General features: G+C 47.6%; 1 protein-coding gene across 4 annotated transcripts; it reads left to right on the top strand.

The window, feature by feature from the left end:
* SCNN1G (sodium channel epithelial 1 subunit gamma) lies at window positions 1–27,888 on the top strand. 4 transcript variants are annotated; one of them, XM_065924491.1, is made up of 14 exons: window positions 98–144; window positions 2,890–2,980; window positions 3,557–3,904; window positions 5,765–6,074; window positions 9,137–9,327; window positions 10,299–10,402; window positions 13,101–13,264; window positions 21,178–21,276; window positions 22,807–22,924; window positions 23,791–23,869; window positions 23,952–24,009; window positions 24,199–24,260; window positions 25,983–26,058; window positions 26,353–27,888. In XM_065924491.1, the coding sequence occupies exons 3-14, from the start codon at window positions 3,588–3,590 to the stop codon at window positions 26,782–26,784; spliced, it is 2,010 nt and encodes a 669-aa protein (XP_065780563.1). In that variant the 5' UTR covers window positions 98–144; window positions 2,890–2,980; window positions 3,557–3,587; the 3' UTR covers window positions 26,785–27,888. The 4 variants fall into 4 exon arrangements, with proteins under 4 accessions (XP_065780561.1, XP_065780562.1, XP_065780563.1 ...); XM_065924489.1 differs by lacking the exon at window positions 2,890–2,980 and having other exon boundaries at window positions 1–125; XM_065924490.1 differs by lacking the exon at window positions 2,890–2,980 and having other exon boundaries at window positions 74–175.

Below are 27,888 nucleotides of genomic sequence, written 5' to 3' on the forward strand. Positions count from 1 at the left end.
GGGGCGGGGCCCAGCCCACAAGAGCTTGGCGCCTGGGCATGCGGGATGCTCTCGCTGAAAGAGGAGCGGAACAGAGCGTACTCGGATCGCGCGCACGCTAACCGCAGACACTTCTGAACCGTGAGGTGAGCCCGGCGGAGTTGGGTCGGGAGTTTCAGACACCGGAGAGGCCGCGGTGAGCTTCCGGGCGCTGTCCGGGCGGTAGACGCCGCGTGGGCATCATCAGCCCGGGGCTGCCTTCGGGTACCTGGGATGCTCGGACTCCTTCCCAAATAAATCCATTCGGTCTAGCGCTCTGCTGTCTGCCCACGCGGTGGCCGGGGAGTCAGAGCTAGAGCCGGAGGCATTTCTGATTTATTCAGAAACTGGGTCCAGGGGTTCGGGGCTGCGCCCCGCCCAGTCTCTCCACCCAGCACCTGCTCATTCCTTCCCTGGCCTCAGTGAGACGCGTGGACCTGACAGCGGTCTTTCCTTTCCCCCTCTGGAATGTTTTCTTTAGGGTGACTGTGGTTGCAGAAAACAGCAAACACTTGAAGCGAGTTGGTTGGGTTCTCTCCTACGGCTTCAGCCCTGGCTGCCCCGAAGCAGACGTGGCTTCGGTCAGCACCGGGTCCCTCTGCGCGGGGAGGGCAGGGGCTGCAGAGTCGCCGGTGAGGAGCGCGGATCTGGCGCCCAGAGCCCGAGGTTCGGGCTCCATCACTGAGATTTGGGGGACAGTCGAGGTCGGGAATGGGCGAGAGGGGTGCAGAAGAGAATCATGAAGGAACCCGGAATTCCAGAGAATTATTTTAATCCCTCCTGCCTGTGTGGCCCTGGACAAGTTGCCTAAGCTCTGCACCTGAGTTTTCTTCTCTGTGCCTGCTCTTGCTCAGTTGGGTCTGACTCTTTGTGACCTGCCAGGTTCCTCTGTCCGTAGGATTTCCCAGGCAAGAATACTGGAGTGGGTTGCCATTTCCTCCTCAGTGAGGATTAAATAAGGTAATGCGTGAAAAGAATATGAGCAGGAAGCTTGAGAGTAAAGGATCAATAAATGAAGGCTGGTATTACTTTTGTTGTTCTTGCTGCTGTTGCTGTTGTTATTATTATTATTATTATTTGGGGAGTCGTGTAGTTCAAGGCTCCTGGTTTCAGTTCCAACTCCGCCATTTTCTAGTGTGACCTTGGGCAAGTTGCTTAACCACTTGGTGTCTGTTTCATTTGTATCATGGAGAAAATTGTGGTGCCTGTTGCCGAAGATAGTTGTAGAAATTAAATGAGCTAATACTTGTAAAGTGCTTAGAAGAATGAGTGCTGGGTGTCAGTTACTAACTACCACAAGGGCATCATGTTTAATCAAGCAATATAACCTAAATGTAGCTACAACATTGCTTTGTAGCAAACCCTACTTTGCTCAGAAGTTGAAATATTATTTGTGTGAAGATGTATCTGTTTTATGATGAGCAAGGTGGGTTCCCTTCTTTCACCTGCAGTTTCACTGACATTGGTGGCTGACCCACTGGGGTCAAAGCAGTCCTGGGGAAGGGGCTGGTGGGGTAGAGGGACCCTAGGAGTTGTCGTCAGTGAGAAGACAAAAAGGTTTGATGACAGAAACTTCCAGAATCACAGTTTCTGTGGAACATTCACAGAGGAGAAAATCTTCTCTGGGTTGCAGTTTTATTTGATACAAAATTGTACCTGGACCTAGGTTTCTAAAACAAACTCTTGCAAATTTTTGCTTTTGGATTGTAGGGAGAGAGGAGGTGGGGATTGACAATATTTAAAATGATAAAATACAATAAATCACTTTCCTCTTGCCAAGAGGTTTATAGCATGATTTTGAAGGTCGGAGATCACAGCAAGATCATATACATCCCTGAAGGCTTAGAGTGGCTGGCTGCCTCTGGATGTCTTATCTCCCCTGCAACATTCTGTATCCTTGCTGTCATAAACCTGAAACTCACTAACACCATAAACTTGAAGGCCTCCCAGCTTGGCCCAAGCTCCCGATTTTGGACAAATATCCCATGGGTTTGGGATAGAGAAAAAATGAGTGCTCAAGTCCAGAATCCTGAAGAACAAGATGGGGTAAACTACAGTCTTTGTCCCAGGCCCAAGCCTTCGGGCGGGGTGGGGGGCATGGGGATTACACTGTATGTCCTACTCCAAATTATAGTATACCCTAATTTGTCTCTGTCACCTATGGTAGGCATAGGAGGCAAGAGTTTCCATATACCCCTCTCCAATGCCAATGTTTACTAATACCAATGTTAGGAAGCGATTGCACTAACTACTCAGAATTTAAAAAGTAAATAGCTCAGGATCCCATCTTCAGTTCCAGGAACTGTTAATTAACTCATGAGGACAGGGCAGCACCCAACACAATACCAGTTCCCTCAAGGCATATACCATGGTGATAAAGGTTCAAGGTTCCAACCAAGCGCCTCCACTTACTAGCTGTGTAATTTTGCACAAGTTACTCCAACCTCTCTGAGCTCATTTTCCTCCTCAGTAACCTGGAGATAATAATAATATGTCTACCTTATGGCGTTGTTGAAACATGAACTGAAATATATATAGATAGATAGATTTGGATCGAGATTTATATGTTCTATATGAAGAATGCATTTATGAGACTAGTGAGATTATATATTATTTAGCTCATAGATTAAAAGATTGTTATTGCACATTGTAAAGCTTCTGTAATTCAGATACATCGTGTATATTGATGAATATGGTAATTTGCTTTTCAACACTCTTCCCTGGACAAAGCTGTTATAAAATCAAAGTGTATTCTCCAAGTCAGTGGTATGTTAGAATAAAGGAAATCTGGCCCAATGCCTGGCAAATATTAAGTGGTCAATGTTTATAGGCTATTATTGTATTATTGTATCAGGTGCTCCAGAAACTAAGAGCTTGACTATAAAGAGAAAAAGTGAAACAGAAGTGAAACAGAAACACTCCACTTGCAGTGAAGCAGCTTAGAAAAGCTTGGGAAGCTCCGGTTGGACTGGCAAGGGACTGAACATGATCTAGTGTGGCTGCCTGGAAATTCTCTTGGCCGATTTTATCTATTAGAATCGATTTGCAAGGCACTTGCTCTGTGCTAGACGCTGAGGTCAGCACCAGGGGGGGGCAGGACGAAGTAGGAATGATGCCCTCAAGGAAGGCAGGCTAATGGAGGTGATAAAATCAGGCCTAGGCTGCTAAGCTCACGATGGAGCTCGATAAGAGGGGAGTGGAGTCTGATGGGGTAGGGTTGTTCCAAGCACCCCGGAGAAAGGTCTTTCAGATTCACCCAGTCATTTTCAGGTGAAGCCTTCCCCAGCCCCCACATCCGCACGGCTTGGCCTGGGGGCTGGGGCTGCCCTGGGAAGCAGGCAGAGAGGGAGGCAGCTCTTTGGCAGCTGTGGTGTCCCCAAAGCAAATATCCTGGAGCAAGGGCCAAGGCCTCAGAAAGCAGACCGTCCAGCCCAAAGGGAAAGAGGAAGACAGCTTTTGGGGACACGTGGGCTGGGGTTTCCCAGCGCCCAGCCTCTGGGCTGTACCCACTCACCTGCCGTTTTTCTCTCCCCTCCAGCTTGTCTGTCCCACCAAGTCCCATCCTCACCATGGCTCCTGGAGAGAAGATCAAAGCCAAAATCAAGAAGAATCTGCCCGTGACGGGACCTCAGGCGCCTAACATCAAAGAGCTGATGCAGTGGTACTGCCTGAATACCAACACCCATGGCTGCCGCCGCATTGTGGTGTCGCGTGGCCGCCTCCGGCGCCTGCTCTGGATTCTCTTCACGCTGACGGCCGTGGCCCTCATTTTCTGGCAGTGTGCCCTCCTCATCTCATCCTTCTATACCGTCTCTGTCTCCATCAAAGTCCACTTCCAAAAGCTGGATTTTCCTGCAGTCACCATCTGCAACATCAACCCTTACAAGTAAGAGGCAGCAGCAGGCACGTGGAGGAGGGGTCATGCCCCTCCAGATGCTAATGCCCCTCCCAAAGTTGATACACTCCAGCCTGCAGACACACTGTTTAGAAACTTGAATTTCTTGCCAGTGTTGGTAAACTGCCCTCTCCCTGGTTTAAAATCTATACCAGATTTTCAATCCATAAGTAATTTCTGAGGATGGACTGGCTCAAGGAAGGGAGGAGGGCGAGAGAGGCTGCAAGGAGCTCTTCTGCTCGGTGGCTGGGCCTGGAATGGACAGCATCCCTCCTGTCTTACACACACACACACACACACACACACACACACACACACACACATAGAGTCCAGCTTAGCCATTTGCCCTGAACTCGCCAAGCTCACACCCTCACTCTCCCCTGAGCGTGAGCTGGAGGCTGACTCAGACATGACACCTAGATGACTTCCGGAAGCACCCCAGCTGCCCAAAACCCTCACCTGAATCAACCCAGCCCCACTAATTGAGATCACTGGGCCCTGGGCAGGACCATCCCTTCGTCCTGCCTAATTGTCTGCTGCTTGACCTGTTCTAAATGGGTCATCGGAATCCTTCTCAGGATTATTGAAAACTGATCTGTGAGGCAGATCAGAATTTGGCAGAGCAGGAGTCGGGGTGGGCAGAAGGGAAGAGCAACGGAGGAAAACCCTCAAAGGGAACTAACTTGTACAGAGTCCTCAATGAGTTGATGGCAAAACTCAAAATCAAAATCAGGTCTAAACTCACCCTCCCCCTCAACATCTTTCTTTCCTTCCTTCCTTTCTTCCTTCCTCCCCCACCCTTTCTTCCCTCCATAAGTTGTTCCATAATCTCTTAGTCAGCCTCTACAAGTTGTCATTCACTATGCCTCGTTCTGGGGCATGGAAGTGAATGACCCAAACACAGTCTTTGTCCTAGTGCAGCTGATGTTGGTAGAGGATTGAAATATTAACAAATAAAATTACACTAATAAAATTAATAATATTCATTATTATTTAACTGCATATATATATATATATATATATATGTATATACACACACACATATATACACACAGAGATATGTGGATGGATGACTAGATAGATAGAATAAACTGGTTAACTCTTACCAATAATCACATTTTACAGATGGGAAAACTGAGACACAAAAAGGCTAAAAGGCTTGACCAGAGTCCTACATCCAGAACCAGGATGGGAAACTGGAACCCAGGAGTTTGGCTCCAAAGCTTCTATGTTCAGTCACTATGCTGTGTGGTCTGTGCATAGAGCAAGGGGGCGAGAGAGTGAGGAGAGTTAAGAGGGAGGTCAGGACCGTTCAGTATTGTGAAAATGAAAAGATGGTGTTGTTATGCTTCATGGAGTCAACTCCTAAATCATTCTGTGTTCTTGGGGGTTTCCAAGGGAACAGCAATACCCCTCCCTCCAGCACAGATTCGAGGAGAACCTGTGGGCAGGGGCAAGTATGCCAGGTGGAGACAGAGCCTGCCCCTAGGGAGACTCCTGGTTAGCAGTTATTTACTTGTCTTCACTCTGGCTGGTTTATGTGAGGCAGCCACACATAATGTGGCTGTGACAGTCACCACTCCAGAAATGCTGGTTGGGGCAAACTCATCAACACACCCCGAGAGCAAGCAGACAGTGGTGGCAAAGGTGAAGCCACAGGCAGTTACACAGGGTCACACAGGAGCCTGTCCCCATTTATTTGAGCCAGTGTTCACGTTGGAGGAGGAAAATTAAAAATGGCCTGGTCTTCTTGGCCAAGGGCGCTGGGGTGATGGGCACATCGATGGGAAGCAGCGCGGTGAAGGGCCAGAGGGGTTTCCCCATCCCGACTCCTCCTTCCCGCCTTGGCAGGTACAGTGCTGTGCGCCACCTCCTAGCCGACTTGGAACAGGAGACCAGAGCGGCCTTGAAGACCCTGTATGGCTTTTCAGAGGTTACGTCTCGGAAACGCCGAGAGGCACAGTCCTGGAGTTCAGTCAGGAAGGGTGCTGATCCCAAATTCCTCAACCTAGCCCCACTGATGGCCTTTGAGAAGGGTGAAACGGGCAAGGCCAGGGACTTCTTCACGGGACGGAAGCGGAAAGTCAACGCAAGAATCATTCACAAGGCATCAGATGTCATGCATATCCACAATTCCAAGGAGGTGGTGGGATTCCAGCTGGTAAGACGCACATCCTCACCGGTTCGGGGTCTGGGGTGGGTTCATGGGTCCAGGGAGGTGGGGTCATGGGTTGGGGAGGCAGGGTCTTGGGTCCAGGGAGATGGGATCATGGGTCCAGGGAGGCGGGGTCATGGGTCCGGGGAGGCGTGGTCATGGGTCCAGGGAGGCGGGGTCATGGGTCCGGGGAGGCGTGGTCATGGATCCAGGGAGGCGGGATCATGGGTCTGGGGAGGTGGGGTCATGGGTCCGGGGAGGCGGGGTCCTGTCCCGGGAGGTTTCTTCTTTGCTGTTGGTCCTATCGTCCCTCAGAAAGAAACACGTTCAGGGTGAATCAGCAGCAAGCAACTGAAACTGACCCAGGCAATCGTTGTTATGTGTGCTGTGCTCAGTCGTGTTCAACTCTGCAACCCTGTGGACTGTAGCCCGCCAGGCTCCTTTCCATGGGATTTCCCAGGCAGGAATACTGGAGTGGGTTGCCATTTCCTCCTTCAAGGGATCTTCCTGACCCAGGGATCGAACCTGCGTCTCCTGTGTCTCCTGCATTGGCAGGCAGATTCTTTACCACTGAGCCACCTGGGAAGCCCCCAGGCAATCTTAAGCTGATAAAAATGCCAGTAGAACTGGTATCAGGTTGGTGGCCTATTAGGAACCTGCCACAGAGTAGAAGGTGAGTGGTGAGTTAGCCAGCAAAGCTTCACCTGCTGCTCCCCATCTCTTGAACCATCATCCCCACCCGCAACATCTGTGGAAAAACTGTCTTCCATGAAACCAGTCCCTTGTGCCAAAAAGGTTGAGGACCTCTGTCTTAGAAGGTGACCAGTAGCTCATGGATTCCTCTCAAAGGATAGAAATTAGGGAAGATTCAGGGATCCTGGTGGCAAGAAATGATGAAGAGTCCTTTCAGATATTGATGCTGGATTATATAAGCTTCAATGGTTGATTCAAATCCCATTGGGGACTATCTGATTGACCAAGTATGGGTCACCTGATGACTCATGTAGGGTAGGGCACCTTGATGGACAGTCTTGGCCGACTATATCCAAAGAGGGAAAGGAAATTCTACCAAATAAAATTGGTGTGCAGATACCAGAAGGAAGAAAATAAAAAATGAGCAGCAGAAACACACAGTGTTCCCAGCAATACTTGCCTTCATGAGGTGCCTGACTTCTCATCTCTCCTTCTTGGCCCCATTTAAGGGGCTCTGAAGAAGCAGCCATTTACCAAAAATGAATTCCATTGCCTTCCTGGCCACACTCAACCATCACCCTCCTCTCTGTGCCCCAGCTGTTTCTGCAGAATGAGAGCCACTTAGTCTTTATAGACTTGGTTGCTGATTGTGAGACCTGATAGCTCCATTTGCCAATCCTGAGGGGAACGTGGCACTTTCTCTAAATCACTGAACCTTTCTGAAGTTTCCCTGGGTCCTTACGCAAGAAAAAGTTCTCCTTGATACCCAAATTCATCTTTTGGTGTCTGTCTTTTAGGAGAATTTTCAAGCCCTATTGATGAAATGAGAGAGTCTTTCCAGGTGGCACAGTGGTAAAGAATCCGCCTGCAATGCAGGAGAAATGGGTTCGATCCCTGGGTTGGGAAGATCCCCTGGAGAATGGAATGGCAACCCATCCCAGTATTCTTGCCTGGAGAATTTCATGGACAGAGGAGCCTGGCAGGCCACAGTCCATCGTGTTTCAGAGTTGAACATGACTGAGTGACTAAGCACACATGCAAATAAGTATGATGAGAACATTTGGAACATATCACAATTTCCCTACAGAATTCCCATTATTATATATTTTGAATGCTGGTCTTCCGAACCAGCTTATGAGGTGGGGAAGTATGGTATTTTGATCAACATTTTGTAGGTGGAATAAGGATAGGTATGCAGATGACACCACCCTTATATGGCAGAAAGTGGAGAAGAACGAAAGAGCCTCTTGATGAAAGTTAAAAGAGGAGAGTGAAACAGTTGACTTAAAGCTCAACATTCAGAAAGCTAAGATCATGGCATCCAGTCCCATCACTTCATGGCAAATAGATGGGGAAACAATGGAAAAAGTGACAGACTTTATTTTGGGGGTCTCCAAAATCACTGTAGGTGGTGACTGCAGCCATGAAATTAAATGACGCTTGCTCCTTAGAAGAAAAGTTATGACCAACCTAGACAGCATATTAAAAAGCAGGGACATTACTTTGTCATAAAAGGTCTATCTAGACAAAGCTATGGTTTTTCCAGTAGTCATGTGTATATATGAGGGTTGGACTATAAAGAAAGCTGAGCACCAAAGAATTGATGCTTTTGAACTGTGGTGTTGGAGAAGATTCTTGAGAGTCCCTTGGACTACAAAGCAATCAAACCAGCCAATCCTAAAGGAGATCAGTCCTGAATATTCATTGGAAGGACTGATGTTAAAGTTGAAACTCCCAATACTTTGGCCACATGATGCAAAGAACTGACTCATTTGGAAAGACCCTGATGTTGGGAAAAATTGAAAGCAGGAGGAGAAGGGGATGACAGAGGATGAGATGGTTGAATGGCATCACCAACCGGATGGACATGAGTTTGAGCAAGCTCCAGGAGTTGGTGATGGACAGGGAAGCCTGGTGTGCTGCTGTCCATGGGGTCGCAAAGAGTCGTACACGACTGAGCGACTGAACTGAGTGCCTTGCCCAGAGTCCTGCAGAGAGGTCATGGCAGTGTCTGGGCTAGAATCTCAATTTTTAGACTGTTGATCCAATAAGAAGTGTGAGAGTTGGGCGGAACTCAGTAGCCATAACTGGTTAAAGCCTGACTATCTGGGGACTCTAAAGAAACTGATCTTGCTTCTCACTTAGGGACTCATGAGAGTGAGGCTCTGTGTCCTTCCTCACTCAGCCCCTTCTTGGTCCTTGAGGCTTGAGGATGTTGAGTCCCTGGTCTCAGAAGTGAAAAGAAGCCCATCCTTGCCCAGGTATCCCTTCTGTTCCCCTGAGAATCTAGAGTCCCAGTTCCTTAGCCTCACAGTCCTTCTAAAGGCCCCTGGCAGGGCCAGTGGCTTTATCTTGGTGTCTTCTCCTCTTCACAGTGTTCTAATGATACATCGGACTGTGCAGTCTACACCTTCAGCTCAGGGGTCAATGCCATCCAGGAGTGGTACAAGCTGCACTACATGAACATCATGGCGCAGGTGTCTCAGGAGAAGAAAATCAACATGAGCTACTCTGCTGACGAGCTGCTGATCACTTGCTTCTTTGACGGGGTGTCCTGCGATGCCAGGTGAGTCGTGGAAGGCTGCTCTCTCAGTTCCAGGGCCCAGGGGCTCTAAGTGCTGGGCTCCTTGCACGCACCCGCAGCTCAGCTAGAGGTCTTGGGAGTGACAGGTGCTCCTCTCACTGACCCTGCCTTTTGGCAAATGAGCTCAGCTCTAGAGTCTGTAAGGAAGATGAGGATGACTTAGTGTTCAAACATCCCTAAATGCATTAAATTATAGAAACAGAGTAGTTGATGGTGGACATATAACCTTGTATATTACCATCACACATATCAGTGAGAACCATCAATCTAGTCAAGAGGAAGTAAGGAAGGAGAGATGGAAGGAGGCAGGGAGAGAAGGGAAGGCAGGAAGGTCTGTGTAGAGACATGAGCTTTCAGACCTTTCTACTGTTAAGATAACACCCAGATTCCTGGTGGACACTAGGCATTCATGGGACATTCTAAAGTGTTCCTGTTTATTGTAAGGGCTTTCTTCATCCTTTTAAAATACTAAGCCTTATATGTTAGTCGGTATATTGATCCTTGTGAAAACTGAGTGATTAGAATCATGTCTCCTGAACGTTGGATTCTAAAGTCAGTATAAGGACATGTATGATGTGATTCCTTTTCTGGGAATCATTTGTTAGGAATCGGAATGGGAAAAAAGTCAAGTGTTGGCTGAGATATTCCAGAGTAGAGGAAAGGAGCACAGATATTTTGGCCCAGAGAATGCCAAGTCAGGATGGAGAGGGAGGTGAGTGGATTAAGAGGGTGAAGGGAAAGCAGAGGGTAGTTCTACGTTGACATGTGTCAGCAGGACGAGGGACCTTGTTTGTCATCTGTCAGAGGAAAGATGGGGAGAGAAAAGTCGTGTCTATCATCCATTGTCCACAGAAGACAGCTGGCCCGTTAGCACTGCCCACTGAGATGTCAGCTCAGGTGCATAACGGGAGTTCCCAGCACAGCCCTTTCTGACCTGTATTCTTGCACCATAGGAACTTCACGCTTTTCCACCATCCAATGTATGGGAATTGCTACACATTCAACAATAGACAAAATGAGACTATCCTCAGCACCTCCATGGGAGGCAGTGAATTTGGTAAGAAAACCTGCATCAAGGGGATCCTGGGGTGCTCTAATGACAAGCTTGCTGGTAGCAGGACAATGGGGTGCTTTATGCCTTCCACGGGCGGAGGAGCCTGGTGGGCTTCCATTTATGGGGTCGCACAGAGTCGGACACGACCGAAGCGACTTAGCAGCAGCAGCAGCAGCATGCCTTCCAGAGATACAGGCTCTCCCTAACCTGGCCAGAAACTGGGGATACAACTTTTTCTCATCCATGTCGGTTCTTTCCTTCTCTATCAGAGTCTGTTTTCTTTTTTGACATCTCCTCTTTGCTTTTGAGAGAGCAACAGGGGCAATCCTGGTGTTTCTGGGGACACCACTCAGGTTTAAGACTGTAGCTGGAGTAATGCTGGAGGCAGCTTCTGGATGGACTTAAATCCAGATGCACTGGGCAGGAGATTAGAGATGCAAACACACCTTCATCTTGAGTAAGATGACAGATTTTGGAGCCAAAACCCACTCTGTCACTCACTGTGCGACCCAGTGAAAGTTTACTCCCCTTCATTTATAAAGTGGGAATAAGAATGGTAATGATAATACAAGGTAATTGAGAAGTCAAAATATGAAAAGCAGTTAGATAAGACCTGACACGCACTGTATTCATTTGATTGGGCTGCCATAGCAAAATATTATAGATGGGTGACTTAAACAATGGACATTTAGAAATTCATGGTCAAGCTGCTGGCAGGTTTGATCTTGGTGAGGACTCTCTTGCTGGCTTGCAGTCAGCCACCTCCTCCCTGTGTCCTCACATGGCCTCTCATCGGTGGCAGCAAAGAGAAAGCTGTGTTTTCTCTTCCTCTTCTTATGAGAACACCAATCCTATGGGATTAGGGCCCACCCTTATGACCTCATTTAACCTTAATCACCTGCCTAAGGCTGATTCTCCAAACACAATCACAGTGGGGATTAAGACTTCAACATATAAATAGGGTGGAGGGGAGTCTGCAGAAAGACACACAATTCAGTCCATCACACATACTAAGCAGACAATAAATGCTAGTTGTGGTTGTCATTACTACTGTTACTGCCGTTACTACCATTGCTGCTGCTGCTACTATTACCACCGAAAATTACTACCTCCAACATTATTATCATTGCTACTCTACTACTGTGACTTTTGTAAAGAAGCCAGGAACTCAACCAGTTGGTCTATCTTGAAAGATTCTAAACAAATTGAACCTGATTTGATATATAGATATGCTCCTATAAGGAGAGGCAAGGTCTTATGGAGCAAAACCTACTTGGACTCCTCATCTTTGTTACTGCACAGTCTGTATTCTCACCACACCTGCAAGAAACCATAATTCAGGGCACATACGTCAGTGGGAAGAAGTAGTCTGGGAACCGTTGCGCAATCCTGACTCTGCTGCATTTGAGCTGCGTGACCTTGAGCAAATCACTTCCCCACTCTGGGCTTTGATTCCTTTACTTACAAATAGAGTGAAGGCAAAAGGAGAAGGGGGTGGCAGAGGATGAGATGGTTAGATAGCATCACTGACTCAATGGACAGGAATCTGAGCATACTCCAGGAGATAGTGAAGGACAGGGGAACCTGGTGGGCTACATACAGTTCATGGGATTGCAAAGAGTCAAACACAACTTAGCAACTGAACAACAACAAAAAGAAGTCAGAATAATTTTAAAAATTATCTTCTTTCAACTCACATGGGCCCTGTTCATTTGCTCATTTGTTAACCAAATATTTTTGAGTACCTTCTGTATGTCAGGCCCCCTTCCAAGTCTTAGGGACCCAGTGGTGAATAAAATAGATGCCATCCCTGATTTCAAGGAGCTTGTATTTTGTTGGAGAGAGACAGATAAATGAATGAACAAGCACATAAACATTATCTGGTTATCAATCCCAGGTTTATACCTCAAGAATTACCTCACGCAAGGGCTGAGTTGAGATGGGAATTTTATTTCAGATAAGGAGGTCTAGAAAGGCCTCTGGGTTGAGGGTTATTTGAAGAGGAGAAGATGTATGATAAGGTCCACTGAGGAGCATTTGAGCACTAGCAAGTCCGAGGACCTCAGTGAGGAAATGGATTTGGTGTAACAGAAAGATGACCAGTGTCCTTGGAGCTTCCTGATGGAGGGGGAGAGTGGGATGAGGAGGAAGGCATCACCATCACCCTGAGAGCTAGTCAGGTTTCTGGACAGTATTTTATGGCGTCCCTGTGTATGCAGTGAGATGCCTCTGAGGAGTTTCAGACAAGGGAGTGACCTGATTTTAAAAGTTCCCTCTGGCTGCTGGGCTCAGGTTAGACACAGGTGCAGCAGTAGGATCAGGGAGAGGATTTAGGGCAGTGATCAGATGCACTGCTGGTATCTCAGCCACAGCCCTGCGCATCCCTTTGGGTGCCCAGCAGAACTCCCCATCTCAAAGAGCCACAAGGAGATTCATGTCATAGGTCAGGTAGCAAAACTTGTGCTTAGCAAAGCTGCAGTGACCCTGCTCCCGAGCCCTATTTTGTGCGAAGCCCTGGAAACAGAGCAGTGAAAAGTCACGCTCCCCTCACGGAGCTTCCCATTTTGCTCTTGTCCACCTTTCACTTGTAGGAAATGTCTGGGTCTTGGTTCTGGGACTCCCAGGGTGGTGGGGCAGGTAAGCTACCAGCAGGGCATCTTCTCCTGACTTTGGACCACAACGGGCTGCCTTGTCCTTCCAGGGCTGCAGGTCATCCTGTACATAAATGAAGAAGAGTACAATCCCTTTCTGGTGTCCTCCACTGGGGCTAAGGTGATTGTCCATCGGCAGGACGAATACCCCTTTGTTGAGGACGTGGGAACAGAGATTGAGACGGCCATGGCCACCTCCATAGGAATGCACCTGGTAAGAGAACACTCTGATTTCCATCTGCTTGGCAAGGAGGACAGATTTTATTAAAGGATAATCAGTGAGGTGAAACTCACAGAAAAGGGTATTGGCTTTAAGAGGAAACATAGTCTTGTGTTTTCCAATGATTACGCAAATGGTCACTCTCTAAGTTACACTAAGGGCTGCCTTTATGTCTTCTGTGTGGATGAACAAGGACAGGACACCATTTAGGATAAGAATTGAAGGAACCTTCCTTGTTCCAGAGACAGATATCCACGTTTATGAAACCTGTGCTAGAAGCAAGGCATCAGATACTAACGATGTATTTGTCAGTAGTATAAATGGAGCAGATTTACACCTTCCTGGGCCACCTACAGGCCAATGGAGCATGTAAATCACTATTGGAAAGTCATTGGGCCTTCACAGGTCTATTTAGTCCCTCCTACTTCCATCACTTTTATCTCATTTACCAAGAACCCCCCTCTCTCAAGTCTGTGACCTTCTCTGAGCTCACTGGGTGCTGAGAACACTCATACCTGTCAGCAGAAGCACATCTGGGCTGCAGACTCCAATTCTTGGGTTGGCCATGCCCAATGGAAGTAGAGGGCAAGATGACAGGTGTCCAAGGACACCCCTGGTCACATCACAGCTTGTATAGCCTCCTGTTTGCAGGCATGGGTCTTTTATACCAGTCTGTCTCTCATTCTAACAAAATAACTATTAAGTACTTATTTCAAAGGAGTATATGCACAAAGTCAGTACAAGGATCCTACCGTGCAGATGCACCTCTCCTATCCCTGACCACTGGTCTCCTCCTTCCTCCACACGCAGCTATGGCTGTTGTTTCCATGACTTAGGAGGGTGGTATAGTCTTCTTCAAGCCTGTGTGTAGGTGTAATCCTTTCTTCTTTTATGCAAATGCAAAATACTCTCTGCCCCACTTTTCACTTGATTGTATAGCTTGGAAATAGTTCCATATCAATACACATGGATTCTGCCTCATTCTTACTAAAGACATAATATCCCATTGTGTGGGTAAGTTATTGAAGCAATTCCCTGTTGATACACTTGAGCTTGTTTCCAAGTACAACTGAAAACAGTGGTGCAGTGGGATGTGTAGTTATCCCATTACTTCCTAGAAGTATATCATTCAAGAGGTAGATTAGCCAAATTGCCCTCCAATGACGTTGTACCAAAACAGGCATTAAGCAATTTTTAATCTTTACTAATTTAAGAAAAAAAATGGCATCTATTATAAGTTTCATTGACAGTCATTCTTAGTGCTATTTTTTTTCACCTATTTATGGAGGGAAAAAAAAGTCTCCTTGTGGACCCTGGGTTCATGCCTTTGTTTATACCAACTTTAACATTCCAACGGCTTCCCTTGTGGCTCAGCTCATAAGGAATCTATCTGCCTGAAATGCGGGCGACCTGGGTTTGATCCCTGGGTCAAGATCCCAGGGAAGGTCCCCTGGAGAAGGTTACCCACTCTAGTATTCTGACCTGGAGAATTCCATGGACTGTATAGTCCACGGAGTCACAAAGAGTTGGACATGACTGAGCAACTTTCACGTCACTAAAGTCCCAAGTTAAACCTTACCCTCCATCCCTCACAAATTTTTCCTCCAGAGCAGTGGTGTCAAACTTGTTTGATCTTTAGATTTAGATCTACTGAATCAAACTCTCTGAAAGACAAGCCCAAGGATCTGTATTTTTACCAAGCCCCAGCAGTCATTCCAAGAGGCAGCAAACTCAGGAACCTGAGCTTTAGAGACCTGAGTAGTTTAGAATGAAAGAAGAAGTTTCCTAAGAGAAAGTAGAGCTAGGATGACACCAGAGCTTTAGCACAGCTGTAAACGCTGTCTTCAAAGTGTTACAAAGTCATATGGTGGGCATTGGCGCTTATATATCTCTCCATCATCTATTCATCCAACAAGCATTTTCTGAGCGCTTCATGTGTGCTAGATACTGGAGCTACATCAGTGTCCCCAGGACTGTCCCTATCATTTTAGACTTTGGGTCTAACAGAGAGAATTTATATTAACAAACCAAAAATCACATAGGTGATTAACTATAATCATCGTGGGTGCTAAGAAGGATAAATACAGGATACATGAGAGCATATCACAGAGTGCGTGATTTAGGGCTTTTTATGGGGGGGGGGATCAGTGGGGAGTTCAAGGGGTGCTTTCCCGAGGAAGTGGTACTTAAGTTGAGAAAGCAGAGTTGCTCAACTGGGATCTGTGGCTTCGATGCCTCACCATGTCCCGGTCAAGAGCAACCTTGGACAAGAGAAAGCATGTGGATGGTCCTCTGGGAGCCCCAGCACTCAAAGGAACCCTGTCACTTAGGGGCTTTGTTCAAAGTGGGCAGTTCGTTCCACAGGAGAAGTGTTGTGTACCAACTTGAGCTGTGTGGGTGCTGATGGCCCAGGAAAAAAAATCTTGAGCCCCAACTTGCTTGAACTGTGATTTGAAAAGACTTTAGGTTCCTACTTAAGGAACTAGGTCTCTGATTCCTCTCTTCACCAGCAGATTACAAAACTCCCCGATCAGAACAGTACGCATTTGGTCCAATGTTCCCCTGCAATTTTGTACTTGAAGCCCCTGGAATTTACAGCACATTCTTACCTTATTATTTCGTGCTCACCTTCCCTCCTGCCTATTGCGGTGTCTGCAAACTTAGAGCTTGGGAAAGTATGAGAACTAAGGGAATAGCCCTCTGGTTTTCTTCTCTGAGCTTAGGAATGCCCATCACATTGTTAAGCAAATGCTCCCTTTAGCAATGATGGGTAAACAAAGACATGGGTGGGTTTTCTGCTACACCTAGCTCTAGATGTATAAAATCAAAGCCACAGAGCAGGGTCAGGCAGCTCTGGTTCTGATTTATGAGCATTTAAGACAACAAAAAAACCCAAGAATTACTGAGAGGTCACCAGGGGGTCATTAAGAATAAGTCCAAACACACTAGACTTCCTTCCTTTCTTCTTTATTTTTTTTTGGTAGTTATTTATTTACTTTTGAGAGGCATGTTAAACTGGTGGACTCAGTTGGTGATGCAGCTGGTTAACAAATCTTCTTTCATTCATTGAGGGATTATGTGCCCAAAGCACTGAATATTCAGAGATGGGTATAACAGAGTACCTACCTTCAACATTCACCTTTAAGAGAAGACAACACAGCTTTGCAATACAGGTCCAAGCTCTATGGGAACAGGGACCATTTCTATCTGTTCTCAGGTTCAATTCTTAGAACACAGTAGATCCTCCATAAATATTTTTGGATGGATGGATGAACGGGAGCCAGGACAAAAGCTGCTGGTCTAGGCTTTATAGATGATGATTTCTTAAGGACAAATGTCAGGCAAATAGAATCAGAAAGGGCTACTCCAGACAAAGGGCACAGCAATTACAAAGGGGGTTGCAGAAAGCATTTGAAGTCTCATTTCAAAATGATTCAAAATGTAGTGAATCATTTTGAAAAACCACTTTGAAGTGCACTCAAAATACTAGAGGCAGCCAAGTATTTACAGCAGTACTAGAAAGAAATTATGACTCCTTCGCTGAGGCAATGGCTGTGGGGATGAGCAGAAGTGAATCGATTTGAAAGATATCATAGTGTGGAAGCAACAGTGCCTGACAACCAAGGTCATCGGGGAAAGGCCAGGGAAAGTTAGATCCATATTTAGGTTCTGACTTGGGTATTGGGTTGGATGGAAGTACCAGGTTCTGAATTAGGGCATACAAGAAGAGTAGGGTTTGGGGAGAAAATGACCACTTCAGTTTGGCACATACTCAAGTTGTAGCTTTGGGAAATCAGGCTGAAAATGTCCACTGATTAGATGCTCTAAGCCTGCAGCTCAGGAGAAAAATCCAGAGGCAATGGTGGGGTGGGGGTTGCATCTAGCATAGTTCTAGACTTAGAAATAAATGCCATCACTCAAGACCTGAGACAGAATGCAGATGTTTAAGGGTTGAGCAGAGAGGAAATGGAGAAATAGAGGCACCAAAGTAGCAGCAGAAGCTGGAAAGGCTTGGTGTCAAAGAAATGAAGAGAGTTTCAAGGAAGGTGTTAGTTAGAGTGCCAAACAGTTGAGCGGTCAGGCAAGATACAGGGTAAAAGCTGTTTTCTGGGTTTGGCAACCAGGAAGTCACTGGTTCTCTGCCAGAACAGTTTTCAGTGGAAGGAGTGGAACAGAAACCAAAGTACAATAGGTTGGATCATGAATGGGAGATGAGGAAGTGGGCAAAGGCAAATTCACCTAGGGGGTTGCGAACCAGGCCCTGAAGAGGGGCGAGACTTCACTGTCCCTGCAACCCCTACTGTACATTCTTATCTTAAGGCACCTGTTTCTTTTCACAAGCGCGTTTGTAACAGGGATTAAGGGCTCAGACTCTGGAGCCAGACAACTAGGATCCAAACCCAACTTTGCACTTTGGTCGTGTGATCTCTATGTCTCAGTTACCTCATCTGTAAAATGGGGATGATATTAATATTCCTGTACAGACTGGTGAGAAATTCAGTGAGCTGATTTGTGTGAAACTGAAAACAGTGCTTGGCATGTGTTGAGTGCTCCAAAAATATGGGCTATTACTATACACCTTTTTTTTTTTTTTTTTTTTTAAAGAAAAGAGATGTGAAAGGATGGAAAAATAAACATTAGGGGAGATTTTTTTTTGTCCTTCCTGACACCCCCATTCTTTCTGAGTGAGATATTGTTCTCTTCCATATAAGATATAGAAGGCATACTAATTATTTGCCGAATGTGTTACAAATATTTTTCCCACTTTGTGCTTTCATTTTAGTTTGCATTATGCTACCTTTTTCACATGCAAAAGCATCAGATGTTTACATAACCAAAATCATCATTTTCTTCTTTATTCATTATGTTTATTGAGTATTTTTCCTCCTTGAGATCAGATACTGAGCAGAATTTCCTTCCAGTTATTTCATTATTTCATTTAATAGTTTAACCCACTAGAATTTCTATTTCTGCAGGATTTGAAATTGAGATAGGATTTATTACTTCCTCCAAATTCTTAATAAATAGTCCTAACTTCATATGTTGAATAGTTCTTTTTTCTTCCATTAATTAGGACACAAATTCTTATAATTTATTAGCATCTAGGAATTATTTCATAACTTATTACAATATAAAAACAGAACAAAAGGAAAGAGAGTCAAAGCACCCATAACTCCGTCTAAGGTTTCCTGTTGCCCTTGGGCGTTTCCCTGACACAGTTCAGACTTGACAGGGGTGAGCTAAGGACTCCCGTGCGACTTCCCTCCTCCCCCAGAATTCTCAGAAGGAAGCAGATAAGACCTGGTTCGAGAAAAATGAGTCCTGTTTCTACATACACCCACATGCAACACATATGCACACATACGCCTAATCACACCCACACACACCTGTGCATGCACGCATACCACACACCTATCTTTCCATCTGTTTGAACTTAACACACTCTCTCTCTCTCACACACACATAGATTCATTCTCATTTGGGGGCCCCTAGGGATCAGGACAGAAGCCAAAACATTTCCCCACCCTGCCCCTTTCAGCAGTCCGGGAAAGCTGACAGGGAAAAGAGGAAATGAAAAGTGAGGGGGTGAGGCAGAGAGAGAGTGAGAGAAAGCCAGGGCTCTGTCCAAATTCTGACTGACACTTCGAGAAGCTGAAGACATCTATTCCACTCTAAAAAGGACATTTTCCCCACCTGCCTCAGTCCCAGGTGTTTTAGGAAACAGCCTGAATAACTCAGGAGCTCTGAGTTTGATAGGCATCATCCAGAGTACAGGGCCATTGAATACTCAAAAAGCATAAAAATCACAATGTTATGACTTTCTCACAGTCAGTTTCCTGGAAGTGGTCCTCAGGCTGGTTCTCAAAGTAGAAAGAGCCCCAGATGCCTTTGCCAACTGCACAGGGCCTACCTGTGTGGACAGACCCTCCCCTCTAGATTTCAGGGTACTGAACTCTCCCCGCAGGCAAATAGAGCCCAGGGCTGACATTCGGGGCTCTTTGGCCAGTTTAGCAGGACCTGGGGGCTCCAAGGGACACCTGATCAGGAGTGTGCTGCTTGGGGAAGCTTAGAGGGTAGGGGTTGGGTGAAGGTGCCCTTGAGGGAAGCCACTGCTTGGCATCTCTGTGCCCATGTCCCAGCCCAGCCCTGGCATGTACTGGAAGCTCTGAATCTGTTTGTTCCCCAGCTATTAGAGGAATGAAGTAAGTCTGTTTATTCTGTACTGACATGGAAAGACACGCACTCTTTATTATGAATGAGAAAAGGATATTATAGGGCAAGGTAACATGTGAATTTTTGTGTCTGGATCTCAGGATCGAAATCTGACCTGTTGCAGTAGATGCCCAGGGGAAGAGAGGAAATCAGACAGTTTCTTTCCTCTCTGCTTCTTCTGTTTAAATGTTTTTAAATGAGCACTGTCTTTTGCCCTGGAGATACTTGCAGTTAATTGAGGAAGACTAATGGATCAACAGATGAATTACAATACAAACAGAGATTATAGCCCCTTGAGATGACTATAGTTTCTACCTGCACCAAACTTCTTGACTCCTTTTCCCCCAACCCCCACCCACCCCCAACTATCTTTCTCTCTATTCAGCCACTCTTCAAAGAAAAAAGAATTTTATTCCATCCCATAAATCTGCCATCCATTTGCCCTTTACCCTCCCCATCTTAAAAAAAAACCCCAAAACCTAAAACTTTGTACACACACACACACACACACAAACCAAATCCTAGCTATGAGTTGGTCACAATGTATATTCTATAGTTGCGCCCCCTTGGGAGACATTATCCTTCTTCTCCCCTAATTGTCTTGTCTGGATTGTTCCTTTGTAGTGACAAATATTAAGCTAGAACCAAACGTGTAAGTCATAATAAAACATAATTTAATGAGGCTTTCAAACAGTGAATTGCAATGTTCTTATCTCCTCTGATCACGGTATCATTCTATACCGCTGGGCATTCTTTGGTCCTCTCTAAGAAAGTCCATTTTCCCAAGTCACCTTCTGGGACCAAAAGGTAAGAAGGTAGGAAATGAGTCCTTCGCTGAGACAAGAATCCCTTGCACCACAGTCTCTGCTCATCTAACCCCTCCTGCCCGTTCTCCGTGGATTCCCCAGCGGCTCACTACCATTCAGAAAACCAAGTCCAAAACCACATTTCTCAGCACGGTGTAGGAGACTGCCACAATTTGTCCTTGGCGTCCCTCTCGGACGTCATCTCCAGTGACAGCTCTCCCTTTCACCACGGTCCAGCCACCCTGACCCTCTCCCGCCTCCACTCTGGCTGCTCCCTCTGCCTAATCCTCTTCCTATGTTTCTTAACAAATCCAGCTCTTTCCTGTCATTCCATGTCCAATCAACATGTTCTTTTCTCAAAGATGTCTTCCCTAATCACTTTTGGAAAGGTTGTCCCCTCCTCCCAGCCCTTCCAGTCTCTACCCAGTTTCACTGATTACTATAAAAAATTATTCAAAATGATTTATTTGCTTTTTGATCATCTGTCTACTCCATTAGAGTAGACGCAAGAGGGTGGCTTGCTCACAAGAGGGTGGCTCAGTGGTAAAGAATCCAACTGCCAATGCAGGAGATGTGGGAAACTCCGATTCAATCCCTGGGTTGGGAAGATCCCCTGGAGAAGGGCATGGCAACCCATCCCAGTACTCTTGCCTGGGAAATCCCATGGACAGAAGAGCCTGGCAGGCTACAGTTCATGGGGATGCAAAGAGTTGGACATGACTAAGCGACTGAGCGACATGGAATAGCATCAAGTTCCTAGTAGGTGCTCAAAAAATATTTGTTAAATAAATGAGTGGGTGGTTGTTCAGCTCCTAGAAGCTGCTAGCAATGCCCCTTGTCTGGGTCCTGGAGGAGTGCAGGGCTGAATGTGTGCTGCTGTGATTACAGACGGAGTCCTTCAAGCTGAGTGATCCCTACAGCCAGTGCACAGAGGACTGGAGTGACGTGCAGATCACGAACATCTACAACGCCACGTATTCCCCCCAGGTACAGGCTGAAGGTAGCACCCAGCCCTGGGCTGTGGTCTGGACTCAGGAGACAAAATTATATATAGGCTGGGGTGTGTCTGGGACCAGGAACTGTGGTGAGAATCCTGGGGTTCATCCAAAGATCTCAAGAACAAGTGATGCCGGCTGGTTCCAGTCCTCTTCAACCCACCTGTAACCAGAGCTTAATCAAGGTTTGCGTGGAACAGAATGTACAGCTCGACAAGCCTGCTTCCCAAATCGGCCTTGGCAAATGAGAGACAGGAGGGGGAGGCAGTCTGGGAGGGGCTGGCTAAGGGGTGCCTTTCATCCACTGACAGCTTTGGACAAGTTGGGCACTCCTCAGTAGCCACCAGGGGAATTTGGATTGGATCAGGGGCTGCTAATGGGTGGTTCCCAGGCCCCTTCCAACCTGCCCACCTGGTTTTTCTGGATGGTGTTTAAAAGTTGGGGAACTTCATAAGAAAACCCAGATTTCTAGCTTCTCTTGAAAAACAAGATCTGATAACAATGGGCCCATATTTCTACAGTATAAACAGTGAGTAGAGTGGCCTTATCAAATGAGACATGTCCTTTGGTTCCCTGCAATCTCTACCACCCATCATTACCTACATTGACCCTTGGGTGCGGTCACCTGCTACACGTTGTCTCCCTTTCTATGAGTCTGCCCTTCGCCTCCCACCAGGATACCCAGAGAGTCAAATGAGAATCACCCAGCAGAGCCCAAGGACCAGGCACCCTCTGCCCTGAATCCTCTAGCTTCCATTAGAGCTGAGCTGAGAGGTGGTGGAGACATTGAATGAAGAGACTAGTGGTCAGACAAGGTCTGCTTGTAAGAAATAGAGATGCAATCACACTGACATTACAACAGAAGAAAACAAAAAGTCAGCTCATTGGAAAGACACTCAGGATAATATTCAGTGAGAAGCTACCATTCACAAACACTTTACATCTTTTGATTCATATCACAGCAACCCCATGAAGTAGGTCCTGTTATACAGATTTCAAAAATGAAGAAAACAAAGCATCAGAGAGCTTACGTAACTCACCTGAGGTCACACAACTGGGAGGTGGCAAAGCTGATATATGAACTCAAGTAGCCTGACTTCCAAGCCCCCGTTGTTAGCTTTTATGGCTCTAAGCTTTGTGGATATCACGGTACCTTAAGATTCCCAGGGATCCTGAGTGGAGGGCATGCAGCTAAAAACTGGAAAGTTGGAGACTGTGTTTGTTTTGCTGTCTCTTGGCACCTGTTCCAAGTTCCCCACTTATCTCTGGGTCAGCATTCACATGGTGGCAAATGACCACCCCAGCCCCTCTCTAGCTCATCCTGGCCTCCACATCTCAAATTCCCAATAAGTTTTCTAGCTTTGTCCCTTTGACCCTATCGGCCAGGACATTAGGGGTACATTTATGCTGTCTGCCAAGGCTGTGGGAGGCTGACCCTCTCTGACTAGGGGATATAGGGAGGGGAGATATCTGGCGGCCACAAGCAAGAAGGTTAAGGGGACTCCTGGCTTTTGTCTTTCAGATCTGCCTTCACTCATGCTTCCAGGCAAAGATGGTAGAGAACTGTGGGTGTGCCCAGTACAGTCAGCCTCTACCTCAGGGAGCCGACTACTGCAACTACCAACAGCACCCCAACTGGAGTGAGTGAGATCCCAACACCCCCCACCTTGCACACTCCCCACCTTGCACACCCCCACCTTCCACACCCCCAAGCTTGCACACCCCCCACCTTGCACACCCCAGGAGCAGGGTCAGCCCCACCCTGGCAATAGCTAAGGTACTCCCAGGATCCTGCCCTGATGGCCTTTGACCTGAGGGAGACAGAGAGGTATTAACCAGTTTCACTCGTGCTGTGAAACCTGGCTTGAATTCCACTTTCTGATTAAGGACCAGATGCTACACCCCAGGTTCTGCTAAGTCCCTGACCCCCTCTGTCAACTCCAGGAGGTAGGGACTATTGATAGTGTCCTTTCACAGAACAGGTAACTGAGGCTCAGAAAGGTTAAACAGCTTGCCCAAGGTCACACAGCCAGGGTCTACCAAAGCTAGACCCAAGGCAAGGACTGCCAACCCATCCCACCTCCAGCTAATGTTCTTAACCGTGGCAGTTTTCTGTCTCTCAAAATCAGGAGGCAGCAATTGTTTCCAGAGGACTAGTATTTGTAGAAAGTGGAAGGTAAAATCATTAAAAGGAGACTGTGGGGGTGTCGGGCTTCCCAAGTAGCTCACTGGGTTAAGAATATGCCTGCAATGCAGCAGATGCAGGCAGATGCAGGTTCGATCCCTGCGTCAGGAAGATCCCCTGGAGGAGGGCATGGAAACCCACTCCAGGATTCTTGCCTGGAGAATCCCATGGACGGAGGAGCCCGGCGGGCTATGGGCCATGGGGTCACAGAGTCAGAGCCGACTGGAGCGACTAAGCACGCACACAGGGGGTGTCCGTGGAAAAGCCTAGAAAGGGCCCCGTGGCCCCAGAGTTCATATCGCCCTGCTCCCTGCCCGTTAGTGTACTGCTACTACCAGCTGCACCAGGCCTTCGTCCGGGAGGAGCTGGGCTGCCAGTCGGTCTGCAAGGAAGCCTGCAAGTGAGTGGACCCAAAGGGGTGGGACGAACACGGCTGGGCTGGGCCAGGCTCCCCCACTCACTCCGTGCCCTTCTCCGCTTAGCTTTAAGGAGTGGACACTGACCACCAGCCTGGCACAGTGGCCATCGGAGGTCTCTGAGGTAAGTTCTCTGCCCGCTCTTTCCCCCTGGCACCATTGGCCATCAGCCTGAAGTCCTGGCTGTGTCCTCTGGCCTCAGGGGTGATCCACAGGGGAGGTCCATGTCAGGAGCTGGGGCAGAGAGGAGAGAGCAGACAGGCTGGCCCTGGCCTCTCCAGACATCCCCAGGCCACTCCTTTCTCCACCACAGAAATGGTTGCTGTCCGTTCTCACCTGGGACCAAAGCCAGCAAATAAAGAAGAAACTCAACAAGTAAGCTGATCTCTGCCCTGCTTCCTCTGCTCCTGCCCACCCTGGTTCCAGCCTCCTCACTTGATTCCTCAGTGCCAAACCCTCTCCTTCTCGTTTGTTCATTCCTTCACTCGTTCCTTTATTCAACAGATATTTCTTGAGTCTTATCATGAGGTAGGCCCTGCTCTAGGCTAAGGGCTCTCAACTGTTTGACCACAACCCACAGCATGAAAATATTGATACTTTCCCCATTGCGGCCCATTGAATACATCACCAAAATAAAACAGTACTCTTTTATGATGTACAGGCTGCTTCTCAGATACTGCACTCTTGTGTACCAACCCATCCGACTTGTGTACCAGTTGTTTACAACTGTCCGATGGGTCACAGCATAGTTCTAAATGCTTAGTGCTTGTATCAGTTGATAAAAATTTCGTATCTCCCTGTGGATGTGACCTGACCTTTTATATTTCACTTTGTAAAAGGTACTGGTAAAGGCTCAGTACATTTATTTCACAAGTTCCCGATGTATCTTGACCCACTTGGAAAAATACTCTTTAAAACCATGCAGCTTCTAATTGCACTTGAATTTTCCTTATCAAAATTCACTTCCAAAAGACCTTTAGCAAAAATCAGAGTTCAAGGATCTCAGCAGATGGAGACAAAGGTAGAGAGGGTGGGTGGGAGGATTGCTGTGTAAACTCACATTTCTCTGGGCCACTAGAGTTTACATAGTTCGCTACCCCAGTTTGGTCTCCAGCATCTTATTTAATGTCCACTAGGCAAGGTGTGAGGTGCTGGGGGCTGCCATGATGACCAAGCAGACATCATCCTTGCCTCCAAGGTACTTAGAGTCTAATAATAAAGATAGACTTTGATCAAATCATTGCACTCTGTTAAACCAAGTATTACATGGTAGTGACCCCTGAGCCAAATATGATTCTACCAATATAACCTGTTATTTCCAACTTTTCCTGAGAGATCGAAAATTCTGGCAACATTAAACTTCCATTTTTGCAAAGCGCCAAGGAGTACTGAGTACTGGCTGCCTCTCTGGAATAAGCATGAACTTTCTAGCTTGCCACAGTCCTAACATAGGGGATTTAGTACAGTGAGTGGTTAAGAGCATGAACTTTAAAGTCAGATGTAGCTAGGTTTGAATATCAACTCTATCAGTCATGAGCTGTGTAGTCTTGGGCAAGTTACTCAACCAATCTGTGTCTCAATTTCCATGTCTAAAATGGGGATACCTGCCTTAAAGGGTTGTTGTGCGAATTAAATGAGTTAATTCACACAAGGTTCTTGGAAGAGTGCTTGGCAACACAGGAAGTGGTCAATAAATGCTAGCTGTTATTATGGTTATTATCATTATTCCCCTCTGTCTCATTTACATCACTTGCCTGTCTCCCGGACGTGTTTTAGATTGCCATCAAACAATCATGACGGCAAGGTTTAGTGAAGCACGTTGCGCTGTGGGAGGGCAGCTATGGGGACTGACTTAGTCTAGAGCTGGCAAAATGGTTTTTGAGTGAAGGGATGGACTGAGTAACCAGGTCCAGGCTGGAGATGTGTTCTGCGTTGCACAAGGAACCCCATAAACCAGGTTCTAAGACACCCTGTGGAGCTCAGAGCCTGGGCCTTGCTGGGGGCTGGGCAGGAGAGACACAGTCATGCTGAGGGGCTGGCTATTTGCTAGAGTGCAAAGGCCTCCGAGTCACCTTGGCCCTTCCTCTTGTCTTCCAGGACAGACTTGGCCAAACTCTTGATATTCTACAAAGACCTGAACCAGAGATCCATCATGGAGAACCCTGCCAACAGTGTGAGTGGCTCCCTTCTGGGACTGTCCCTGGTCTGCGACTTTGCCCATCTGCCTGGCTTTGGGGAGCAGAGTCAGACTGTAGGGGTCCAGCCCAAGCTAGTAGGGCCACCAAAGGCCAACCAGGCCTCAGATCAGAACGGGCAGGGTAGGAGGGGACAGACAGCCCGCCCTTGTCTTCCCCAAACCTGTTCAGGGCCAGGGCTAACCAGTGGCTCCCTTGGGTCTCGGGGTCTTTGCATGAAGCCAGCTTGGTGGGGATTCCCCCTTGATCCCGTGGTTTGGCCTCCCTTGCAGATCGAGCAGCTTCTGTCCAACATCGGCGGCCAGCTGGGCCTGTGGATGAGCTGCTCCGTCGTCTGCGTCATTGAGATCATCGAGGTCTTCTTCATCGACTCCCTCTCCATCATTGCCCGCCAGCAGTGGCACAAAGCCAAGGGGTGGTGGGCCCGGAGACGGGCACCCGCATGCCCCGAGGCTCCCCGCACCCGGCAGGGCCGGGTCAACCCCGGGCTCGACATAGATGATGACCTGCCCACTTTCACCTCCGCCTTGAGCCTGCCTCCAGCCCCGGGGGCCCAGGTGCCCGGCACGCCACCCCCCAGATACAACACCCTGCGCTTGGAGAGGGCCTTCTCCAGTCAGCTCACAGACACCCAGGAGGCCGCTGAGTCCTGCGGCAGGGCGGGGAAGAAAGATGGAGCCAAGACGACCAGTTTGAGAACTTAAGACTGTCTCCAGCACACAGGGGGTGTCCTCCCCCCACTGGGCTTTTCAGAGACATTGACTACGAGTCTGCTTTGAACAAGGTGGGCCTGGGCGTGTGCAGGGGACCGTCGGATCCCCCCCGGCCACACTCACACCACCCAGGACAAGCTAGATCCTGCAGGTCAAACCCCTTAGCACACCTGCTATGGAGAGAGATGGGGCCAAGGAGATGGGGCCGGCCTGGACAAAGGCCAGGAGTGAAGCCTGACAGAGTTCTTGGCCAGATCTTGAGAGAGAGAGAGAGAGAGCAAGAGATTCCTCCAAAGCCCCAAGTTGGGGGTTTCAGTCACTCCTCCAGCCTGGGCTGGGACCCAAGGATGTGACTTTACGTGTTGAGGCCTGACATTCACTGCCTGGTGCCAAAGATAGGAGGAAGCTCCGGGCCTGGAGCTGGAGCTGTTTGTGAATAAACCATTCCCAGTCGTTGACATTGGGGTAAGGTCTGCTCTGAGCCCTCAAGAGGGAGCTGGCCCAGGCTCCATGGAGTGTTAGTGGGGAAGGAGGCCCTGTGGGGGTGCCTAGGGGTGTGACAGGAGGCCCTCACTCTGAGCTGGGGTGGGGAGGGGGACACATTCTAGGCAGCTAAGCAAGTACTCTGGGCCCTGAGCAGAGAAGGGCCAGTTAAAGGACTCTTGGCCACTCCTGTTCAGTGGTAACCCAAGGCATGACTTCCTGATAACCCACCTCAGCTGCTTTTTCTCCAAGGCAGACCACCTGCCCCACCATGGCCTGCCCCTCAGCAGTAAGTCAGCCACGCCATCAACTGCCTCCTGCCATATCCACACCTTCCATGATGATAGGAGCTGACGTGCATTAAGCACACAGTAGGTGCTCACTCTCAGCTCAAGAACCAAGTGCTGGCTGCTGCACTCAGCACTTATAAAAATTGGCATAGGGGACTGCAAACTTCAACCCACAAGCCAAATCCTGTTTTTGCCTGTGACCTAAGAGTGATTTTGGTGGTTTATTTTTTTTTAATACTATTAAAAATATCAAAAGAAGGACCATTTGTGACATGAAAATTATATGCAATTCAAGTTTCAGTGTCCATAATAAAAGTTTTAT

This window comes from Muntiacus reevesi, chromosome 2 (assembly GCF_963930625.1).
Source record: "Muntiacus reevesi chromosome 2, mMunRee1.1, whole genome shotgun sequence".
Classification (NCBI taxonomy): domain Eukaryota; kingdom Metazoa; phylum Chordata; class Mammalia; order Artiodactyla; family Cervidae; genus Muntiacus; species Muntiacus reevesi.